This window comes from Miniopterus schreibersii (genome assembly GCF_964146895.1).
Source record: "Miniopterus schreibersii genome assembly, chromosome: 11".
NCBI classification, from domain to species: Eukaryota; Metazoa; Chordata; class Mammalia; order Chiroptera; family Miniopteridae; genus Miniopterus; species Miniopterus schreibersii.
The window spans coordinates 40,202,204-40,224,653 of record NC_138111.1 but is presented as its reverse complement, the minus strand read 5'-3'; the positions used below and the strand labels follow the sequence as shown (position 1 = coordinate 40,224,653).

The window sequence follows — 22,450 nt, the reverse complement described above, 5'->3', positions numbered from 1 at the left end:
ACAACACTTTAAAAAATCACTCTCAATTTTCTAAGTAAAAAAAAAAAAAGTACCAGCTCATTTCATATGTATTTTTAAGCTGCTCTAGGCTACTGGTACTTTTGTGATTGCTTTCTCTAACAAAGCATAACAGGACATGATCTCCTAGCTGTGCTCAAGGGCTTACAAGAGCAGAAAGGGGATTTTGCAAATTTAGCACTCTACACTGACAGTGAGTGACATTACAGTAGCAGTGATGACAGGAAAAGCACAGCCTCTCCAAGGGCAGGGCAGGCTGACAACATGTGAGCCTAGGATTGGGAGTCTAGAAGTGGATTCAGGCAGCTGAGTCAACACACCACTAATGAGTTCCCATCTTCAACATAAGGAGGTCTCAAGTAACCAAAAATTTCACTTTGGCGCCATGTTCCTGATTCTGTGGGAATGCCACCGTAAAAGGTTCATATCAAGGCAAGAAAGCTTCCACACCTCAGCTCACCTGGACTTGGCCTTCCTCTTTTTTAACTCTCCTCAACCCCCACACACTACCAAGCTGTGGAGCTAAGAGGACCAGCTCTAAGCACTCAACAGCTTCCCAACCCACCAGATAACCTGGAATCATTCTTCCAGACTCCCAACAGTGTAGCATTCCTCCCCGTGACAGCTGCTTCCAGTGAGCCCACCTGGAGGAGTAATTTCTGTGCTCCCACTATACCTTGAGCTTCCTCTGGTTCCTGCAAATGTAACACTGCTTTGTAACTACTGGGATCTGCTTCCTCAACTAGGTTTTCAATTTGTTGAGGCCAGCAAGTTCTTTGTCTTTATGCCACACTCACCGTGTACAGGACAGTGTCTGAGAATGACAGGTTTCATGAACAAATTGCAGTGAGTTGACCTAGCAAACTGTTAGCTGGTTTCACCTAAACTTTCTATCTATGGGGAACAGAGAAAGAAGCTAAAATTTAGTGAGCTTTTACTATTAGGTGCCCAGTACTTTACACACATTAACTTAAGTAATTCTCATAATAATCCCGAGGCAGAAAGTAGAGCCCCCATTTCATAGGGAAAACATTAGGCCTTACTTTCCACATATAGCTAATAAGGCCCGTATCTGAAGCCAGGTCAATGTAATTCTGTCTTAGCTCTTTCCACTCTATCAGGCGTCCTTCCCTCCTGAAACATAAAGGCACATAAACTGGAGGGGAAGGGCTACTCCTCTAGAATTGTTGGCTTAAAATCTCCCAGAAGTAAAAACTCTCCTATTTCTCATGGAGGAATCGCTATCTAGGAAACAGAGAGAGGAGAGGGAACCCACAAAAGAAGATGTGTAAAGAAGGGAGTGGTGAGCAAAAATCAGAGAATAGTTTCTCCATTAATCTGACAGCATCTCGATTCTTCAAATTGTCTCAAGCTTTTAGAAAAGTACCCTCGATGCTGATGGTACCAATATCATAAAAAGGGAAGAAGAAAATAGAAAAGCTATAGTATGTAAGGAGCACAAGGCCCAACCAGCATGGCTCAGTGGTTGCGTGTTGACCTAGGATCCATCCAGGAGATGGCGGTTTGATTCCCAGTCAGGGCACATGCCCAGGTTAGGACTCAGGCCCCAGTGGGGGGGGGGGGGGGGGGAGATGTGCAGGAGGCAGCCAATCAATGACTCGCTCATCACTGATATTTTTATCTTGCCCTTCCTCTCTCTGAAGTCAATAAAGATATATTAAAAAAAAAAGGAGCACAAGGATACCTGGTTCTCATTCTGATGTACAGTAAGTAATGGCAACTGTGGCTAAGTCTAAATCATAACAATTCTCTGGTAACTGAAAGGATTAGGCTGTGACAGTTTCCAACCTGGCTCTGCATCCAACCTCCTGAGCTTATGAAAAATACTGATCTCTAAATCCTGCTCTCATTTCAATTTAGTAGGCCTGGGGTGGGACTTGGGAATCCTCAGGATTTTTATAGACTCAGCCAAGTTGGGGAACACCTGAGTGTAATCTTGTTGCCTCCCTAAGAGAGACTGTGAAAAGGCAGCCAGCTGATTCAGTAAGTCACATAAGAAAGACTACCAAGAAAGAACAATTTCAATTCTGCAAAGCTTCATAATCCATTCCTGGTTCAGGGCAAAATGAGTTATTCTCAGTCTTCCTTACTGCTTAAACCTGCCTTTGTTCTACCAATGCACTAGCCTTCAGAGAGCCAAAATATGCGGGTGGGGAACACAAAGGTTTTTTTTAATTGCTAGGGATTCCCTGGAGGTTATCAGCTGTAGTGGTCCTCTCTAGGCTGCTGCGCTGCTATTAGTTCCTCTACTTTCCTCCTTTAAAGCTCCTCTGAGGAGGAACTACTACCAGAAGATTGAAAGGGCAGACATGGAGTGTGCCAGGGAGATGGACTAGCAGCCCTACCTTGACATCTAGCCTGGCCAGGTGCTGTAAAACCCAGATGCGATGGGACCAGGCATTATAGTTGCTTGGGTATCTCCCTGCCGCTTCACCACAGACTTCCATCTCTTCTCGTATTAGTCGCTGTGTCCTTTCTGTAGGAACTGTTCCCAAGTTTCCTTTGCTCACAAAGGAAGGCAAGGAGGTTTCCTGAATTAGCTGTTGTAGCACCCATCGTCTGTTAAGATAGCATGTGGGAAAGAGAATGTGGAAAGAACATAAACCAGAGAGAAAAACAATCAGTTTTCTTCTTAATTTAATTTCCATCCACAGATAATGCGAAATAATACCTGTTTATAAGCTCAATGTTGTTTTTTGGTGGGGGGGTTGTTCTTGTTTTTAAAGGCATACTTAACTACAGCAGCATGGAAGGAGGGGGAGAGGAAAGACAAAGAGGAAAGAAAAATCTTTCTAAAATGTTAAAATTTGTCAGAAACAGAATGCCATCAGTTCCAAAATGACAACAAACTCCACTGTAAAGGCAACTGGTGTGTGTGTGCGTAGGTGTGTGTGGGTGTGTGGGTGGGTGTGTATTGGTAGTGGTGGTTGGTGAGACAGAGGATGTAATTAATGGCTGGTAAATGCTAGAAGAGGAATCATGGTTCATGTCTTTAAACATATGAATGCCTCACCCTATGTGTATTTGTTTGCAAACAAGAAGCTGCATTATAACAGCTTTCATGAAGCAAAATTTCCATAATATAATATAGAATCTGGAAGGGAACAAATACAATGTAATTAGTGAGACCATCAAAGTTTTTAAATGTCTTTATCCATAGATTTCCCCTTGTCTATTTAAGATTTTCATTAGCATACATTTAAATGAAATTCAATAAAGTATCTCTAACCACTAAAAGTCTTTAGTTTTAACAAATATTTTCTCATAAGAAAGCATTCTTTCAGACTAAAACTTTCCAACATAAAAGAAATTGAACTCATTTTGTCACTTTCAAATAATAGAAGTTTTTCTACTTAACAACAAAAGCTTGCTTTATAAAATATTAGACAAGCCAACAGACTGATAGATGCATATTTAATAATTCCCTTCCCCTGCCACCACTGTTCCAGACCTCTACACAATCATATGCATCTCTGAAGTCCGCTTTCACAATTTCCACTAAGAAAGAAAAAATAACTGATTAGATGGTTTGAGGTAGCTGATTTGCAATGCTAGCCAAAGGCAAGACTTTAAGATCCTAAAAATGCTCAAGATTTAAGCAAAGTTGTAAATGGCTTAATAAACTGAGGACAGACTTTTTCAAAGAATTTCCCCACTGACCCCAACCAGCAAGCTCCCATCTGTCATTTCAGTCATTACAGTGGTTACGGAGTTCAAGATGCTTCCAGACAGCAAGGATTTTGAGAAGAGTTCTTATGTGCACTTTGGCTATCTGCCTCAGGCCTTTAACCTAAAAATATTCTTTGCATTTATGGTCTTAGCAGCTTTAGGTTGCCCATACACCATTCATTTCAGTAGCACTTAGTTTCCTTATTTAGTTATTTTTAATAACAACCATCACCACCACCACTTTTACCAAGAATACAAGTGAATTAATTATAAAACCCAAGTTGCTCATTATATTTGAATATCTAAATGCAATTTCCATGACTCTGTCAGAATGTTAATAATAATGGCTGAAATTTATTGAGTATTTAATATTGCCAGGCACTGTGGTAGTGTTTACATGCATTATCTCATATAAACTCAGCTATTAACTCTGAGATAGGTGTAATTATCATTCTCATTTTACAAATGAGAAAACTGAGGCTTGCAGAGGTTAAATAACTTCTGAAGGCCACATAGGCAGCAAGTGATGGCATTAAGAGTTAAACGTAGCTTGACTTTAAAATTCATCCTCTGAACCAATATGTGGCCTGGTTTCACAATCTGTTTTTCTCTAGCCATTCTGAATCCTAAATTAACCATACCTGTGAATCCATGTTTCTGGACTCTTTGGAAACTTAGTTAAGGCCAGTTTTCCCAGATGTAAATCCTTAATTGGATTTAAAGTGCCGGAGAGGATCAGCTCTTTTCTGTAAAATAAAAATAAAAAGAACCATTACTTTATCTTTCTAGCCAAACGTATTGCATGGGTATTAAAACAACCTCATTGAGAAGTGAATTTCCCAGAATTAAAAAAAAGAAAGCAAAACTCATAAATGTTACACACACTAATCAAGAATGTATTCTCATAATCTTAAAATAACAAATAAAAGCTTTATATCAATGGTGAACCTTTAGTTACCACTTGGAAGAGGGCAAAGGGGTTTTCAAAATCCTACAAGGCCTAACATCAGTATCTGTAGGGCAGCTCCAAAAGGAGGCAAGAACTGCTCTAGCTTCCTAAGTAGGACTTGATATGGCCTAGTTCATTACCAAAAAAATACACACACAGCAAACACAGCATGATTGACATGTAAGGAAAAAAATAATTCAATCACTACTCTAACAAAATTACTATTTTTAGTTTTGAACTTTCCCTTCTACCTTTCCTCATATGCATCTACTTTTTAACATATAATTTTACATTCTGCTCTTATATCTACCTCTTTTATTTATTTAATCCTCACCCGAGGATATGTTTTTGTTGATTTTAGAGAAAGAGAAAGGGGAGAGAGAGAGAAACATCAATATGAGAAATATCCAATGGTTGCCTCCAACACGTACCCCAACTGGGGACTGAACCTGCAACCTTTTCGGTGTATGGGACAACGCTCCGACCAACTGAGCCACCAGCCAGGGCACTATATGAACATATTAAGTGGTCAAATAGTTTTCATTCAGTAGCTATGCCATTAATTAATGATCCTTCCCTATGTTTAGACATTCAGGTTGCTTCCAAGTATTTGCTAATCCAAAATAATCCTGAACAAAGAGCTTTATGCTTATGACTTCTTTACTTTGTACTATCACTAAGGATAAGTTTCCAGGTGAAATGCCTGCATGGCTCTAAATACACTAGACAACTTTTGAAATATAAACAGAAGTAAGAGCTATGTGAAATTTTTGTTGTTTTAATAGTGTTCCAAGCTTTAATGCAGTATAATGAATGTCATGCAAAAGCATTCCACCCACTTCTCAGGTAAATACAATTTGGGTTTAGATAATTTCTCGCATAATTTTTTGGTAATAAGTTCTGATGTTAATTTTCAATGTATTATTATTTTATAATGAAATTAGGTCATTTGCTAATATTTATTAATCTTGAAATGCCCTTTCTGTGGTAGGGTAATTATTAATTTATTTTAGGAAAGTTTAATCCCAACAAAACCAGAGCCCAGCTTGTATACCTCACCTACTTAGTTGGATTTAGTTCCTAAATACAATACATCTTCTTTCCAACAGCAACGTACTCTTTCTACATTTTTATTTGATAAAAAAAAATAACTTCCTTTTTAATGAAAATACTAAATGAGTGATAATAAATGTTCGCATTTTACATTATTTTTAGGTCAGTAATTTCACTCTCTAAAATAATTTGAAGGGATACCAAGAAGGTTTATGGCTGCTTTATAGATGACTTTATTGACTATTTCTCTTTCGATGTACAGGAAACCTGTGTCATTAAAAGAATATTTAATGTAACAGCCAATTAATTACTTTTGCGGTCCTAGATCCTTTTTCTTCTGAAATGTAATGTTTTGTTCATACAATAAGTCAGGATACCTATAGTATAAAAGGAGGCAAAATATTGCTCTATGTAATTTTAAGTACTTTGAAGAGCAATATTTCTTAAACTAGGGCCTGAATCACTGGAGCTTGTTATCAGCTACTCTTGTTGCTCAAAGACGTTCTGCTTACTCCAAGTTCATAGACTATTGGAAAAATAGGACACTATTACAAAGTCAACCTCTTTCATCAAGTAATTCACCGATTTTCAAAGCAAATTCAAAGGAAAAAAAGGAAGAAAAAGTAGCATCTGTCACTTTTTTCTATAACCAGCTGGATTTTTAAACTACATGCATCACTCACTCTAACCTCAGGAGATCGGCTCAAAAACTTTTTCTTGCCCATATTTTTGCCTAAGACTACAACACCTATAAATTGAACTACCAACGTGTTACACCTTTTAGCAGTTTACAAAATGCAGTCAAAAACATCCAATGCTTCCCAGAGTTACTGCAGAAGGAATACACAAACATAAAATGTTGAGTCTTTGATTTGCAAAAGGCCTCAAAGGGCTAGATCAGTTTACTTCCAAAGCTAGTTGTTTCTCCTCACCATGTTTTCATGATTCTATGTCTTCACATGTCAATGTTATTAATACAAATTAAAATATACTAGAACACATATACATGTTTTGAAAAAAATCAAGATTTCCTTTCTACTCATCTAGCAAAAAACTTTCCCAATAATCTTACTAGAATAAGTTCAAGTTTAACTGCTATTAACATCATTGAAATTAGATTTATAGAACAATTTCCCTTTATAAGACCAAACCACATAAGGTATTATTATCATTATTATTATTAATGATAATAATGAGTCAGTTTCAAAAGAATCATAAAAATAATCACTCTAATTCAAATCTTTTATTCAGATATGGAAACTAAACCTCTTGAGAAGTTAATGGTTTTGCCCAAAGTCATCTAGTGCTAGTTAACTGATGAAACAGGACTAAGATCCATGTATCTTTAAACTAGGTTCTTTTTCTTTCACTGAACTGTCCTTTAGAATACACAATGAATTGTGTGTGTGTATACATTATGCTAGAAAGAATATTTCTGTTTGTTTAAGGATTTTCAATTCCTCTCTAATGAGGAGGAATATGAAAACATGAATAAAAATGGTACTCCCACTTCTCCATTACTCTCATTTCTTTTTCACTGCATTTAATTATTTTCAGTGCCCTGACTGCAAACTGAGTATTTTGTGCCAGGCACTAGAGTGTTAGATGCTGGGGAGGAAAAAAAGACAAGATGTGGTCCCTACCATTATGAAAGCTCTCAGTTAAGTTTATAGTACCTTCCTAAAAGTCTCCTGTGCTGATTCATCCTCATCTTGTAAACTCTAGAACAACGCTGTCCAATAAAAATATGTGAGTCACAAACGTGAGCTATAGATAATAATTTAAAATTTTCTAACAGCTACATTAAAAACAAGCATAAAGTAATATATTTTATTTAACTCAATACATCCAAAATATAATTTCAACATGTAATCAATTTAAAAATTAATAATATGATATTATATTTTTGGGGGTACTAAGTCTTCAGAATCTGCTGTACTTTACACTTACAGCACATCTCCACTGAGAACTTGTCACATTTCAAGGGCTCAATAGCCACATGTGGCTAGTGGCTGCCATACTGCACTTGGAACTCTAGTAAACTGTAGTGTTGCAGTGCTCAGTCTTTGGACTGATTCTCTTCTCTATATCCACTTCTTTGGGTATCTCAAACAATCTCACGGCTTTAAATACCACCTATATTCTAGGGACTCCCAAATTTACATCTGGCCTAGAACTCTCACCTGAACATCAGATTCATATGTAACTAACCAGACACCCAAACCTAAGGTCCCAAAATGAACCCCTGACTTCCAACCAGCACCCCCACCTAAATCTGCTCCTCTCCTAGTGTTCTCCTTTCAGGAAATGGCAACACCATCCTTTCAGATGCTCAGGCCAAAAACCAGAGTCAAGCATCACCCTCTTGGTTCTCTCACATTCAATTCATCATGTGTCTTTAAAACCAGATTATTAAATACAGTGAAAGCTTATACAGTTTATAAAATTCAGTGAGAATCTTACGACTTCTCAACACTTTTACCGCCAAGCTCTTCAAGTCACCAGCATCTCTCACCTAAATTACTGCATCCACTTCCTAAGTAAGATATTGTCCCTCTTCAGCTTGAAAACCTTCAATGAATTTGTCTCATTCCAGAGTAGAAGTCAAAGTTCCTACAGCAGCTTATGAAAATCTACAAAACTCTGAAATCTGGCCCATTATTTTCTGGCCTCAATTCTTATTAATCTCTCCCTCATTTATGATACTCCAGCTCCACTGGCCTCCTGCTGTCCTAGGACACCCAGAGACACTTTAGGCATGACTGGAGACTTTTTCACTTGCTATTCTGTCCACCTGGAATGCTCCTATCCCAGAATCCACAGAGATTGATCCCTGATTTCATGCCAGTCTTTGCTCAAATGTCCCTATTTAACACTGCAATGCCACCTTCTCTATACTTTCTGGCCTCCCCTATCTTCTTTTCCCAGCTTCTTCCTACAGGATTTGCCAACATGTGGTCTACTACATAGTTTATTTGTGAGCGCCCTTATTGCTTTTCTTCCTCTACAGGAATAAAAATTCCACAGGGACAGGGCTTTTTGTTCGTCTCATTCTTGGCTGTATCCCCAGTGCCTAGATCCTAGCACACAGTAATTAATAATATTTGACAAATGAAAAAACACTGTCAAGAATTGTGTAGATTAAATAAAATAAAGTATAAAGTTGTAGTATAGACCTTCGAATATAGCAGCCACTCATAAATATTAGTCTATTCCCTACCACTGAGGTGCTTCCCATAAAAGAAAATACAAAATACAAAAGTCAGTACATATTAAAAAATACTAACTCAGAAAATTAAATAAAGTAGTACTTAAGTCACCTTTAAAGATAAAGAATTATAATCATGGCTTTTTTCTATAGGAAAATTAAAATATATTTACAATGTTCAATGATTACAATGTTCAATGAGACTTCACTTTTATTTATCTATAATTTGTGTCCTGCTTTTCTCTAAGAGAATTTGTGTTAGTCTAAGGAAACACCAGTTTTTAGAAACCAGACATAGTGTTTAACTGAAAAAACATCAATGAAAGAAATGAATCTGGTCTGAATTTTAATAGTTCTATAAAGTATTTTGTGTTTAAAGGTACAATGATCAGAATTAAAGACATCAATAAAATCTGATCTCTTTTCAAAACACTGAGTGCCAGAGTCTGCAAGTGATTTGCCCACAGAGGTCACAATGTTAGTGACTAAGCTGAGATTACAAGTTTGTGGCCTTGAATGCTCACCCTACACACTGTAGTGCTTCTCAAACATACTAACCAGGGCCTTACTAGCCAACCATGCTGACTGTCCCTATCCCTCTTAAAAGGAAAATAAAAGCATGTATCAAACAGTATACTATAATTCAGCATGGCAATTTATATTTCAGGAAAGAAGTTTACAGAGAACAGACATAAACAGGCAGAAAAGGGCAAAGTGTATGCCATGGAACTATTGTAAAGAATGAGTGGAAGAAATAGGTATAAGATGCCATGGGCATATGGTTTATAGTTCATTTTTCAAAAAGCTAACAATTCATGGGGCTTGCTATGTCTTCATAAATTTGGGCAATTTCATTATAACATTGATGAGAATGACGTACCTCACGTTCCATGCAGTGGTAAAGTCTGGGTTTAGAAGCAGCAGGGTGCGTGTGACATCTATCAATTCTAAAATAAAGAGAAGTCATATTAAAAACAAATAGTGCTACCCTTTCAAGCTTGGCTTCTCTTTAAGATCTTTATCTTATATAATATACAGCTCACATTATACTAACACATATATCTCATGTCAGAGTAACTTTAACGACAGACAGACCTTGTTCTAAGCTGTCAGGGATAAAGAGATTATACTCAAGATTTTCTACTTATGATAAGTGTAACTCTTAAAAGTGGACACTGAAATAACTTTATAGTACAATATGCCTACAAAGAATAATCAAATCAACCTCTTTGTTCTTTTAGTAGTTTTCTGCACTAATTAAATATTTACTAAGGAAAAGAAACACCATTTCTATACCACTATTCATTTAATTCCACAAATATTTCAAGGGTTGCAAATTTTCAAATTTATAATGCAACTTATTTTACACAATTCATTTCCATTGCCCTGTGAAGATTACTCTTCCTTACACACATTTTTACATAGCTATAGCAAGGATAAATATACAGTTTGTTACACATTTTTCATTCAACACTATTACATATGTATTCTCCTGTATTACTACAGTACTCATTTTACCAGCTGCGAAACAATCCCACAATTAATATGCTATCATTTACCTTATTCTTCAAAGGTGTTTCCTGTTTTTACTGTTACAGAAAATATTGCTAAAAATACTTTAAATCACACTTTTTGTCTGCTTATTTTCTGTGGACGTACATCTAAGAGTAGAACTGCTATGTCAAACAATATAAATATCAGTAAGGCTCCAACTAAACATTTCCAAATGTCCTCTAAGTGCACGGTACCTATTTATATAACATGACTGTAATTATATCCCTATAATGCTGACCTATATAATATTTAAAAAATGAATATGGCAAATAAAACATCATGCTTTGATTATGTTTTAATTTACAATCACTGATATAAACTTTTTTTCATATTGTTTACTATTTCCTATTTTCACCTTATGAACAGCCTATTCACCTTCACTAGGTTCTCATCTATCATGGTCTTGACATAATTCCTATATATTCAAATAAGATCCATAAGCCTACACTTAATAGAACAAAATCAGTAATAGTTAGAGACATATTTTGTTCATTTTACTAAAACTGGAAAGAGAATTTTAGGGTTAAGATGATCAAGCTAGGGCACAGTACTAAATTAATGAAATGTATACAAAGCTCAAATGCTAAGTAAGAAAATTAATAAAATTATTATAATTATTTAGCATGAGTGTATACCAGCCATAAGTACTTTACATTATTTCATTGACTTCTCACAATCATGGTCCAAGATATTCATGTTTCACTTTATAGGTAGGAGAAGTAACATTTAGAGTTTAAGCAACTTGCCTATAGTCACGCAATTAATGTGTGGCACGGTCAGCATCTGACTGCTTGTAATAACTCAATTATACTGCAATTGAAATGTCTGCCTATAATAAATGACCAGGACATTCTCAGTGTTTAAGTAAAAGAAACTTTTTAAAATCTAAACACAAACACACATAAATGCACCCTACAGTCATTTTAAAATATTCTAGCAAAAAACAACCATTCCATTCTCAACCACCTTAATAAAAGAGATTAACATTTATTGTGAGCCTATGATTTCATTACTAATGAGTACAACATTTGATACAGGAGTAACAAAAGTAGGATGGGCACACATTTATTTTCTACCCATTTATCTTCATTACAAGCATTACATGTATAAACACAATATATCTATAAAGAATAACTTAACCTCTTCCTTCTTTTACTTTTAGTTTTTGACACTAATTTAATATTTACCAGGGAAAATAAATACAAATTTCTACACCATTATTCACTTAATTCCACAAATATTCTAAGTATTGACTATGCACAAAGATTAAACTAGGCCCTGAGAGAATGGATATAATGATAAAAGACCTGGTTTTGCCCTCCAGACAATTACCCGTTAGCTGCAGAGAAATGTAAACAATTATTTAAGGCAAAATGAAATAACTGTGAAGTAGAAATATATGCTACATTTTGGAGTTAACAAAGCAGCTGCAATTAATTCTTACTGGAGTACCCAGGGAAGGCTACAAATGAGTAAGGCAGTAAATGCCATTGCAGACCATGGAAAAAAGTCTGAGCAAAGTTTGTAAGGAGCCATGGAACTTCACACACAGTGTTCTCTCAAGATTATGGGTACCCGAGCACAACTAGCGCACAGGGTACTGGAGGAATGCACCAGGAAACTAGAACCTGGCCCCAATGTCCTTGTCAGCCTGGCCTTCCACTACCTGCCCTCTACTGCTGCACTCCACCTGGACCAAGCCCCACCAATCCCTAAACCTAGCTGCCTCCTTTCTCTTCTCAGGTTTACCTGCTTGCTATTCTCTCTGCCAGAAATGTCCTCCTATCTCTGCAAAAAAAAAATTTTTTTTTTAAATATATCTTTATTGATCTCAGAGAGGAAAGGAGAGGGAGAGAGAGAGATAGAAACATCAATGACGAGAGAGTCATTGATCGGCTGCCTAGCCCGCAACCCGGGCATGTGCCCTGACCGGGAATCGAACCCCGATCGCCTGGATCCCAGGTCAACTGCTGAGCCACGCCCGGCTGGGCTCTGCAAAAATATTTTTTAAAACATGTTTCTTCCTAAAGACTCTCCTGACCTACCCAGCTGAAAGCAATCGTTCATTTTGATGTTCTGTATGTATCTTACTTTGTTACTGATCTTGATAAATATTCTCTTATGAGACTAAAGTTTTTGGAGGCAGGTCCTCTCTAATACATCTTCAAATTACTCATTCACTCAACATAGATGAGAAAAATATGGCCTCTGCCTGGGTTCAAATCCCAGTTTCTTCACTTACTATCTCTACACAACATCTCCGGACTTCAGTGTCCTTGTCTGTGAAATGGTGATAACATCAACCTCAGTGTTGTGGGCAATGAGATTCATTCCATATCGTCACAGCTGTTTGACAGTGAGTACTCAATAAATGTTTGTTCAGCTAAATACCATTGCTCCTTATCAAAAAATGAAAATTTTCAACATTAATATATAAAAGAAGTAACAATGAGGCAGTTGTTCCGACAGTGAAACTGTCTAAATTTCTAAACTTATAAAAGAAACAACATAACAAAAACAAAACAAAACACTTGTTAAGTAGCTATACAAAAAGGTTTGTGCATTAGGCCTCTAGTATTTCTTCTGAAGTCTATAATTTTTCAGTCCATTATATTATCCAGGTAAACTGGTATTTCGTTTCTTGGACACTTCCTTTCTGTATTTAAAAAGGAAAGTGTGTGACCAACGGTTGTTGCTATTGGTTGAACTTCTACTCTGACTCTCCTACCCCACCAGAAATGAAGACAAGCTCATCCTCTATGAGGGAGATACTTCTGTACAGCAGTGCAAGACAGAGACCAGAAAATACCTAAGTCCCCACTTCTCGTTCTGTGGGTGCGTGCAGAGAGGAAGGCTAATCAAAGTAACACCTCCTTCACTACAGGGTCCCCCCGAGCAGGGCAGCAGCAGCTGCTGGGCTGAGCCCAGCTCTACTACGTACTGGGAAGTTCCTGGCCATATCACTTTATCTCTCTGTGCCCAGTGTCCTCCTCCTAGGTAAAACTAGAGCGAATGCTAGTAGTACCTCATGGGGATATTAAATGATTCAGACCCATGAAGTGTTGGGATAGTACCTGACAGTAAGCACCCAGTGATGATTTGTTACAAAGCTGTATTTCCTAGCCCAGTTCCACAAATGGTACTGGGACTGGTTGCCAGCAAAGGGAGGAAAAGACTCTCCTGAGCTCTCTGAGCAGTGACTGCTGAGCAGAGGGGATACTTCTCAACTTGTAAGAATCTCAGGTTTTAAAGCTTATCAACCATTAGTGTAACACATTCAGTCGCAGGCCCTTCTCCCTTCCTCTCTGATAATCTGCTAGCTCTTCCTGACGCAAGACTCAAGTTCAGACAGGACTTCCTTCAGGAGGCATTCCTGTCTGATCCAAGAGGTGCGGGCAAAGTGGAATATCAGAAGTGGGAAAGGGCCAATGAAGAAAAAGTTGAGTAGGTTAGAAATATTGTATATTATTTAAAGAATCATTCCTGAATTACATGTATTTTTCTGCTCTTCTTCCCCACTGGCTCTGGCTAAATGAGAGGAAGGAAGCTGGTGTTCTTTGAGAGCCTACTACATGCCAGGCACTGTGCTGGGTGCTTTACACACACCAATTCACGTGATCCTCACAACAACCCCGAGACCTATTAGTGTGAAAACAGAAAGAGTTTAAGTAAAGTGACTTTAGTGTATTGATGAACTGAATCTAAATCTATTTCCTTGAAAAGCAGATGCTTTTTCATCCCAGCACACTGTCTACAATTACTCTGCTCTCTTCCAGTGAGACCTGAACCAAAGATCTAAAGATAAACATGTACCTTTAGTTGTCTGTAATTATTTCACACTCTACATTTCATCAACTATATAAGATTCTCTCCTTTGCAGTTTTACCCGAAAGATGTAAACTACTTAAATCCTTACCATCTCTTGATAATAAACAGATCTTTCTCCAAACAAAAGAACATATACCAGCAAATAATTGTTCCTTTGTTACACACACTCCAATATATAACTAATTCATCATCTCATCACTAGGAGAAAATGAATCAGGGTATATTATATACAAGAAAGTAGCTAAATCCAGCTGTAACAAGGAGAGGACACAAGGATGCTGGAGAGAAGTCGGAGAAAAATCAATATGGTATCTTTGCTGCACTGCATTCTAGAACTAGCCCAAGGTCAGCAGTTATGTGGCAATGGTCACTAGGTTTGACAACTGTCTCTAACAGAGATGTTTTCATGCATTTAGAAATAAATCCAAAGACAACTTGAACTGGTTAATCTCTTCCTCCAAAATACATTTAGGTTACCATGAGAGGCCTGAGGTAAAGCTATGTGGTGAATACCAAAAGGTCATTTATTACAGAACAGAGTCACCAAATTGACAGCCAGACTCTTAAGCTTTTTTGATAAATGTCTGTTGAACACATAAGGTGCTAGGTAAAGAAAGGCAAGCCATCATCCCTTTTCAATCAAGCTGGGGAAAATGTTATTTAAATAATCAACTACAATAAAGTATGGTAAGTGTTACTATGCAAGCAGTCTGAATAAAGGCATCTCATAGGTGTGCAGAGAAGTAATTACTGTTTCCTGGAGCAGTCAAAGAGGCTTTATGGGTGTGTGGGTGTATTTGTGTTCGCAACCACAACAGTGACAGCACAAGACAAGAACCTGACCTCAGCAAAGGCATGGAAGTAAGGCATAGTACATACACAGCAAAGTCCGAGAATGGAAGAGTGTATGCCGCGGCTGAAATGTTTATCAAATGCCTGCAACTCAAGTGCTGAATTTGTAGAAGAAAAGGTTGGTAATGTAGGCTGGGAGCAGACTGTGAAGGCCCTTGAATACACGCCACCTCTACGGGCAACGTGGGCATCATGAAGTGAGTTGAGTACTGTCTGAGACAACTGGCTAGTGGCATGATGGACACGGATCACAGGAGACTGAAAACGGGGTAGACCATCTATGAGGTAATGACGTTTGTCCAGACAAGAAATAAGAGTTGGAGAGCTGAAGATGACTTCTAAGGAAATAGCACGATTATGGAGCAGAGACTGTGAGAAAGAGGGAGGAGCAAAAGACGATGGTGGAATGGTCCACTTAGAGACAAAGCGTGGGACAGCTCTGCTCCGTCAGGAAGCCAATGCTGTGGACTTCTCTCTTGCTTTTTGTTTTTGTCATAGATTTCTCAAAAACCAGAATTACAGTATCATTCCTTTCCCAAACCAAATATGGCTATAACCATGAGACTTTTAAAAAAGTTATCAGTCTCGAAGCTATTAAAGAGATGTTGTGATGGTTAATTTTAGTTAAACCATGGTTAAACTTGATTGGCTATGAGTACCCAAATGAAATGTTATTAAACTTTATTTCTGAATGTGTCTGTGAGGGTGTTTCCAGATGAGCTTAGCATTGGTAGACTCACTAGATCGCCCTCCCCAATTTGGGTAAGCATGACCCAATCTGCCAAGGGCCTCAAAAGGACATGAGAAGGAAGGAGGAGGAATTCACCCCATTTTTTTGTTTCCTGTCTGTCTGCTCGAGTTGGGACATCTCATCTTCACTGGCCTCTGGACTGAGATTGAAACCACTGGCTTCCTGGTTCTCAGGCCTTCAGACTCAAACTAAGTTACATCATCAGCTTTCCTGGGTCCCTACACTGCAGAAAGCAGATCGTGGGACTTCTTAGCCTCCATAATCATACAAACCAATTTGTCATAATAAATCTCCTTTTATATATATATAATTTTCTGCTGGTTGTTTCTCTGGAGAACCCTGACTAACACAGAGGCTTTCCAAACATCTAAGGAATTCAGCATATTAATGAGAGCATGAATTCAGTTTGATTAAAAAGAAAAAAAAAATCTATCCCAAGAATAAAGGTCACCTTCAGTTACAGAATACATTCTTAGGGGATGCCTACCTAGGGTTTTGGCGTGATCAATCACACAGACACTGACAGTTTCTGAAATTGTTCTGAAATTGTCAGGTTCCTTCACTTAGCTCTTACTTGTATATTTTCTACAAAAACAGTTTTAAAGGTATAGCATTTTCATGAATTAACTGTTTTTTCCAAACATTTTGACTTTTTTTCTTACCAAGATTTACCTCTGTTCTAATTGCTGTGGCTCACAAGTTTGATAGAATAAATACTCTGTTAGTTGGGATTTTCAGGTTATTTTTTTCTGTCAAGTCAGAAATTCACTTCCACATTTTTACTGATAATACGAGATAAACAACCTGAGTTGTATGTACCACGACACTAAACTATGCTGTCCCCATCCACCAAAAGAGTGAAACCGAGAACTGCTTCCATGAGGATGTCAGTTAGGATAAAATCAAGCTACTCCTGTACATATGCATCAGAATTCAGAGTTTAGATGCTAGCTAACCTTGTGAGCGCATCTTTTGCCCAGGTCCTCCTGGGCCTATCGAGACTAAAACTACACGATGAGGAGATTTAGCAAAGCCAACAGTGCAGTGTCCATAAATATAAGAAACAGAGAAATGGAGAGGACTTGGAAGGCTAAAGAATGAGGGCTGGGCTAGCACACATGAATAGGCAAAAAACAATGATCTGAAACAAAAATTGCCTTTGACATTTTAAAATTTACAGTTTCTTTTCTACAAGAACATTATTCTGCTCTGCCCTCCTCCCCCAAGTTAGTTAGGTATTAACTCAATTATACATTTCTGTGCGCCAGAACACACATACAGCTCTGTCTGGCAAAAAATAACTTAATGGATTCATAGGGTGTTACTTTGTGCCTTAATGTAGAGTGATGGATGGAGAGGGAAAGAGAGTCTAACAATAGACAAATATCTCTACCTTTAAGTTGATGCCTAAACTTATACCTTTAAGTTGATGCTACAACAAACATAAGCTATGCCATAAACTTAGGCATAGCCTTTTAATTAGGATTATATGTATCAGAGGACTACATGAGTGAAAGACACAAAATAGAAACTATTTCACACATTAAATCTTCAAATCAGACTCCTTTTTTACTGGTCTACACAGGGAAAAGTGCTATTAATTTATTATTACAGTATGTTAAGGACAATGCTGAAAGGACTATAAGGAAATTGCTATGTCATACCTTTGGTAACGCTCCACAAAGATTGTTTTCACTCACTTTTAAGCTTCTTGAGTAAAGAGAACATGTATTATTCATCTTTTTATTCCCTACAGTACTTAGAACAGCTTCTGCTATGAGTAGGCCCTTGGAAATGGCTACCAAACTGATAATTAAAATTCTCTAGGAAACAAAGTTCTTATTCCAAATTAGCCACCAGGCATACTGAACACTTTTAAAGGTACTGCTATATGTGGCAAGGGACAGGAACTTTATAAAAACAGTTGAGAGCATGGTTTTGGATGAGTACTCTCCAAAAAAGTGAGGCCCCAGGTCTTACTTTTACTAAAAGTAAACAGAATTTGTGCACATGGAGGCTTAATATCACCTATAGCAGGGAAACCAAGAAAAGAGACCAGGTAGAATGAATAGGGATGTCTGATGCAGCAAAGAGGAACAAAGAAGTGAATGCCGCGGTGGTTTTCTTTTGCTCATATCTGCACAGAAACAGGACATAGAGGGCTTGAGCTCAGTTGGGTTTCACAGCACCTTCATAAATCACTGAGCTGGTTCACAGTACGACGACCATCACCATGCCTCCGTTACCTCATCTGGACTGCTACAAAAATGAGTTCTGTTGTTTATACAGTACTAAAGGATTGGGAACCACAGAATCTGAGCTTTTAGCAACTGCAGTCCCCTTCAGTAATTTTCAAACATTTTGTTTAGTCATAGGATGTCTTCTTCAAATAAAATTTAACAAATGACCCCTATATATAAAAAAGACAAAATCAGAATTGCTCTGATTTACTGCTCAGGTTGCAGTAGGTGCCCTGGCACCCTGCTTGAGGCACCTTCCATAGAATTACTATGGATGCAAAATTTGAAAATTACTGATGAATCCAAATTCCTCACTTGACAGGTTAAGCACCCACCCAGGCAATGAATGAAAGAGCCAGAACTACAACACAGGAATGCCAACACCTGGAGAGGGTTCTTTCTACTATATTCCATGCTGCTTCCAAAAAAGCAAAGGAGAAAGGCAGAGTTCAGACTTACCATCTTTGTTCAGCCATTGCTTTCTTGTTCTGTACAAAATGAGCTTGTTGTGGACATACGGTAAAAGGAACTTGACACACCAGCTCTCCACACCAAGTTTGTTTTCAACCAGGACTATGGGGCTCCGGTTATACCTAGCTTCAGGACATGGGATCAGGCCAATTTCATCTCTTAATATGTAAAACATAAAAAAACAATTAAAGATAAGAATACTGTACTACCTTTTCAAAATTTTTCAATCCTACAGAGTATTTTTTAAAAATCCACAAATTTCCCTTTCTTAAAAATTATTTAGCTCACCTACTGGATTGGTAGAAAAAATTTTAAAAACATCAGTTTTTTAATACTGACAACAGTACAGGAAAATTAGTATGCTGTGCTCCCTGTTGACAGGAATAAAAATCAGTCTAATCTTTGGACAAAAATCTGAAATGTCTTTCAAAATTTTAAATACACATACTCTTTGACCTAGCAAGTCCACTGCTCAGAAATTATCCTCTGCCAAATATACAAATAGGATGTTTACTGCAACACTGCCACAAAATTAGAAATAATCTAAATGTGTATCAATATAAGACTGGTAAAATATATATGGCTTATCCATGTAGTAAGAGGTATAAACAAATGAGGTAGATCTGCATATGTTGGTATGAAAAGGGTGTCAAGATCTGTGAAACAAACAAAAAAGCAAAATGATAAAAATGGTATACACCAAAAAGTCTTTTGTATAATTTTTTTAAAGATATATAGATGCATTAAAAAATTTCTTGGAAGGATACCAAGAAACTTTGAGGGTGATACAGGATTTTGTTTTTGTACAGTTTAAATTTTCTAATCACTTATATGTATTAATTCTATTTTTTTTAAATGTCAAAAAATGGATTTATGCTTGCCTGCTAATAAATGTATGTGGACTGGAAACAAATTATCAATAAAAATTATCTTGTCATTGAGATTGTGGGCCATTTTTCTTCTTCTTTATAATCCTTTAAACTTTTAAAAAAATCACATTAGTAAATGTTAAAACACAAAATGCATTTGAGAATTTGATCATTTTCATCTAAGGCATCTATATTCCTCAATCCACTTCAACTCAAGCTGAAGATCTAAGTTACAGTCTGAGATTTAATAAACAATATGTAAGGTAGTTCATTTACACAGTAAATGAACCAGCAAACAATGTTTTTGCAAAGCCTGCACACACGCTTTTCAAATATAAAGAAGTTAAATTGTTGCTTACGTGAAACATTCATTCTCAAATAGTATTCCTTTCCCTTAATTAATGAATAGCTAATAAGAAACCTTTTAATAAAAGCAGCTGATATAAATAATTAATATTTTTAGGGTGTCTAAATAGATTTTTTAAAATATTTTTAAAAAACAAAATAAAGAACTGGTTTTCAGAGCTAGTGTCTGACATCTATTACGTCCCTGGGATTCTCCTGCCAAGAAGACAGTAGTTTGATAGATGCAAAGAGGAGGAAACATGTTCAATTAAAGGTTATAAAAAAAGCCCTCTTTTTTTGGTTAGGCCACCAACACAAACTGGTGGGAGGCTGTGGAACTCAAAATCCCTCATGGACACTCCAAACGGGATAGCTCAAAGGCAACCTGCTTTCTACTGATTACTTTGTTAGTGACACAGGGATATATACACACACAAGCACACGCACACTCTCTCCCTCTGTGTGCAAGTTTCTAGCCATTCTTTCAAGCTAATTTAACTCGCAGGTTAAATTTTGTCCTGAAAACTGGCTCAGTTGATTCAGAGGTGTTCGATACTATCAAACATATACCATGTCAGTACTACCTAAACATTTTATGAGTACTACTCTAACGTACTGGCTACTGTGCTAGACTCTGAAAATGCAATAATGAATAAAACAAGGTGGTCTCAGACTTCACAGAGCTGACAGTTTTGCTGCGGAGTATCTATAATAAAATGTTACCACTTTGCCATTCTAGTAATACAAGTAAAGTTTTGTAAGAAGAATGAACCAATGCTGAGAGAGCATTTGCAGTCAATGTCCAGTACATATTTCAAAATGTTTTTTGCATTTGTATTTGGTGATAGGACAACTAGCCACATCTAGATCTACACCTGACTAATACATGTTGGAATCTCTGGTATTTTCTGGTGTTCCAGTTTTACCATATAAAGTAGAACATTTGAGAAAATAAATAGAATTACAGTAAAAAACCAAAACAAAAAAACCTGAGTTCAATTATTTCAAGAAAGTTTGTTTTTAAAGGTCTAACAACCACTTACAACACTGCAAAGAACTGCAAAAGTCAACAAGATGAATGTTGGAGTAACAAGAATAAAAGAATCCTAGCTTCTGGGTATAGTCTGGTGGTGTGAGGGGTTTTTTTTGGGGGGGGGGGATTTTTATAACTTAAATTCACAATGTAAAAACCTGCCTTGCTCAGTTTATACCCAAAATAAAATGCCCAATTAAATGTACCTAAAGGACAGAACAGAGCCATCTGCACACTCATAAAAACCCCACATTGCTTTAGTTGGCTGTGCTCCCAAGCAATAATTAAAAAAACAAGAAAGCCTTGGATACAGTAGGTGCTCAATAACTGCTACTGAAAGGCTGATTATCCTTGCACTTTGGTGATAATATTCAAATAAATAACTTTCAAAGAATACCACTTCTTGATTCTGCAAAAAAAAAAAAAAAATTACCTCTGATTTCCTTCTAATGCAGCGGGTCCGAGTCCTAGCTCTGTCAATGTGATATACAGAGCATGTTGCTTGGCCACTACAGGCCTCATTTCCCTCATTTCTAAAATGTGGAACTGCATTGTATCTCTACATAAAGGCAATGGGCTGCTAGGTCTCACCCAACTTTCAAATTTTAAGACTGAGAAACCCGGCGGATCTTCACATGTAAGAATGAAAACAGTCATATCAGGAAATGTAAAGCACTAGGAAATTTTTTAAAAATTAAAAGAGAGGCAGTAAGATGCAGAGACAAAAGCACTTGATCTTCCAAGGTCCAGGGTTCCACCTAGTCTCAGTTCTACACTGACAGTCAATGTGAACTGGAAAGTCACTTGCCATCAGTATCCTCATCTGAAATACAGGAATAATAATGCCTTCCCTGCCTGTTATGAAAAGCAAATAATACATTGTAAAAAAAATGTGGTAAGCTATAAAGTGCCAGGCAAAGATGAAGTATATTATCATTAATTCAGTTAAGAGCCTGAGGTCAAACAGAAAAGGTCCTTGCTTAACAGACACTGAGAAGATGAGGCAAAGAATGTTACGCTTTTATCAAGCTATTTGACCCTAATATGATACAGTGCTTTGCTGCTTCCTAAAAATACAGCAAGTGCTTTAGACAGATAGGTAGGTCAGTAAGCTTCCAAATAACAGTGTGCTTGACTTCAGACTTCTATGTCTCGTCCCTTAGGTCATAGTCTACTTTTTTTCAGACAATTTAGGACTGCACTATCACTTTAAAATTGGAAGGGACCTCATTCCTCCAGCCTCTCACTTTATCAGATGAGAAAATTGAGGTCCCACAAGGTCAATAGGATTACCCAAGGTCATTTTGCCAGAGGCTAAATTAAAAATTGGGACTTCCTAATACTTAGCTCCAAACCCTTGAAGCTAGAGTGAAAATAAAGACATCATTGAAAGCAAGCAGGATTTAGATTAATTCCTTCTAGGTTTTTGGTATTTATTTATTTTTAAATATATCTTTATTGATTTCAGAGAGAGGAAGGGAGAGGGAGAGAGACAGAAACATCAATGATGAGAGAGTCCTTGATCGGATGCCTCCTGCACGCCCTCGACTGGGGATCGAGCCGCAACTCGGGCATGTGCCCTGACCAGG

At 37.2% G+C, this 22,450-nt stretch overlaps 1 protein-coding gene across 1 annotated transcript in view; it reads right to left on the bottom strand.

Moving 5' to 3' along the window:
• The window catches only part of PTAR1 (protein prenyltransferase alpha subunit repeat containing 1), a 33,484-nt gene that overhangs the window by 5,852 nt on the left and 5,182 nt on the right, over window positions 1–22,450 (bottom strand). Inside the window, exons 2-5 of the mRNA XM_081151794.1 lie at window positions 18,603–18,772; window positions 9,799–9,865; window positions 4,350–4,454; window positions 2,385–2,598 (exon numbers count right to left, since the gene is read on the bottom strand). Of these exons, the coding sequence (XP_081007920.1) occupies window positions 2,385–2,598; window positions 4,350–4,454; window positions 9,799–9,865; window positions 18,603–18,772 (556 nt within the window). The remainder of the gene's footprint in view (window positions 1–2,384; window positions 2,599–4,349; window positions 4,455–9,798; window positions 9,866–18,602; window positions 18,773–22,450) is intronic.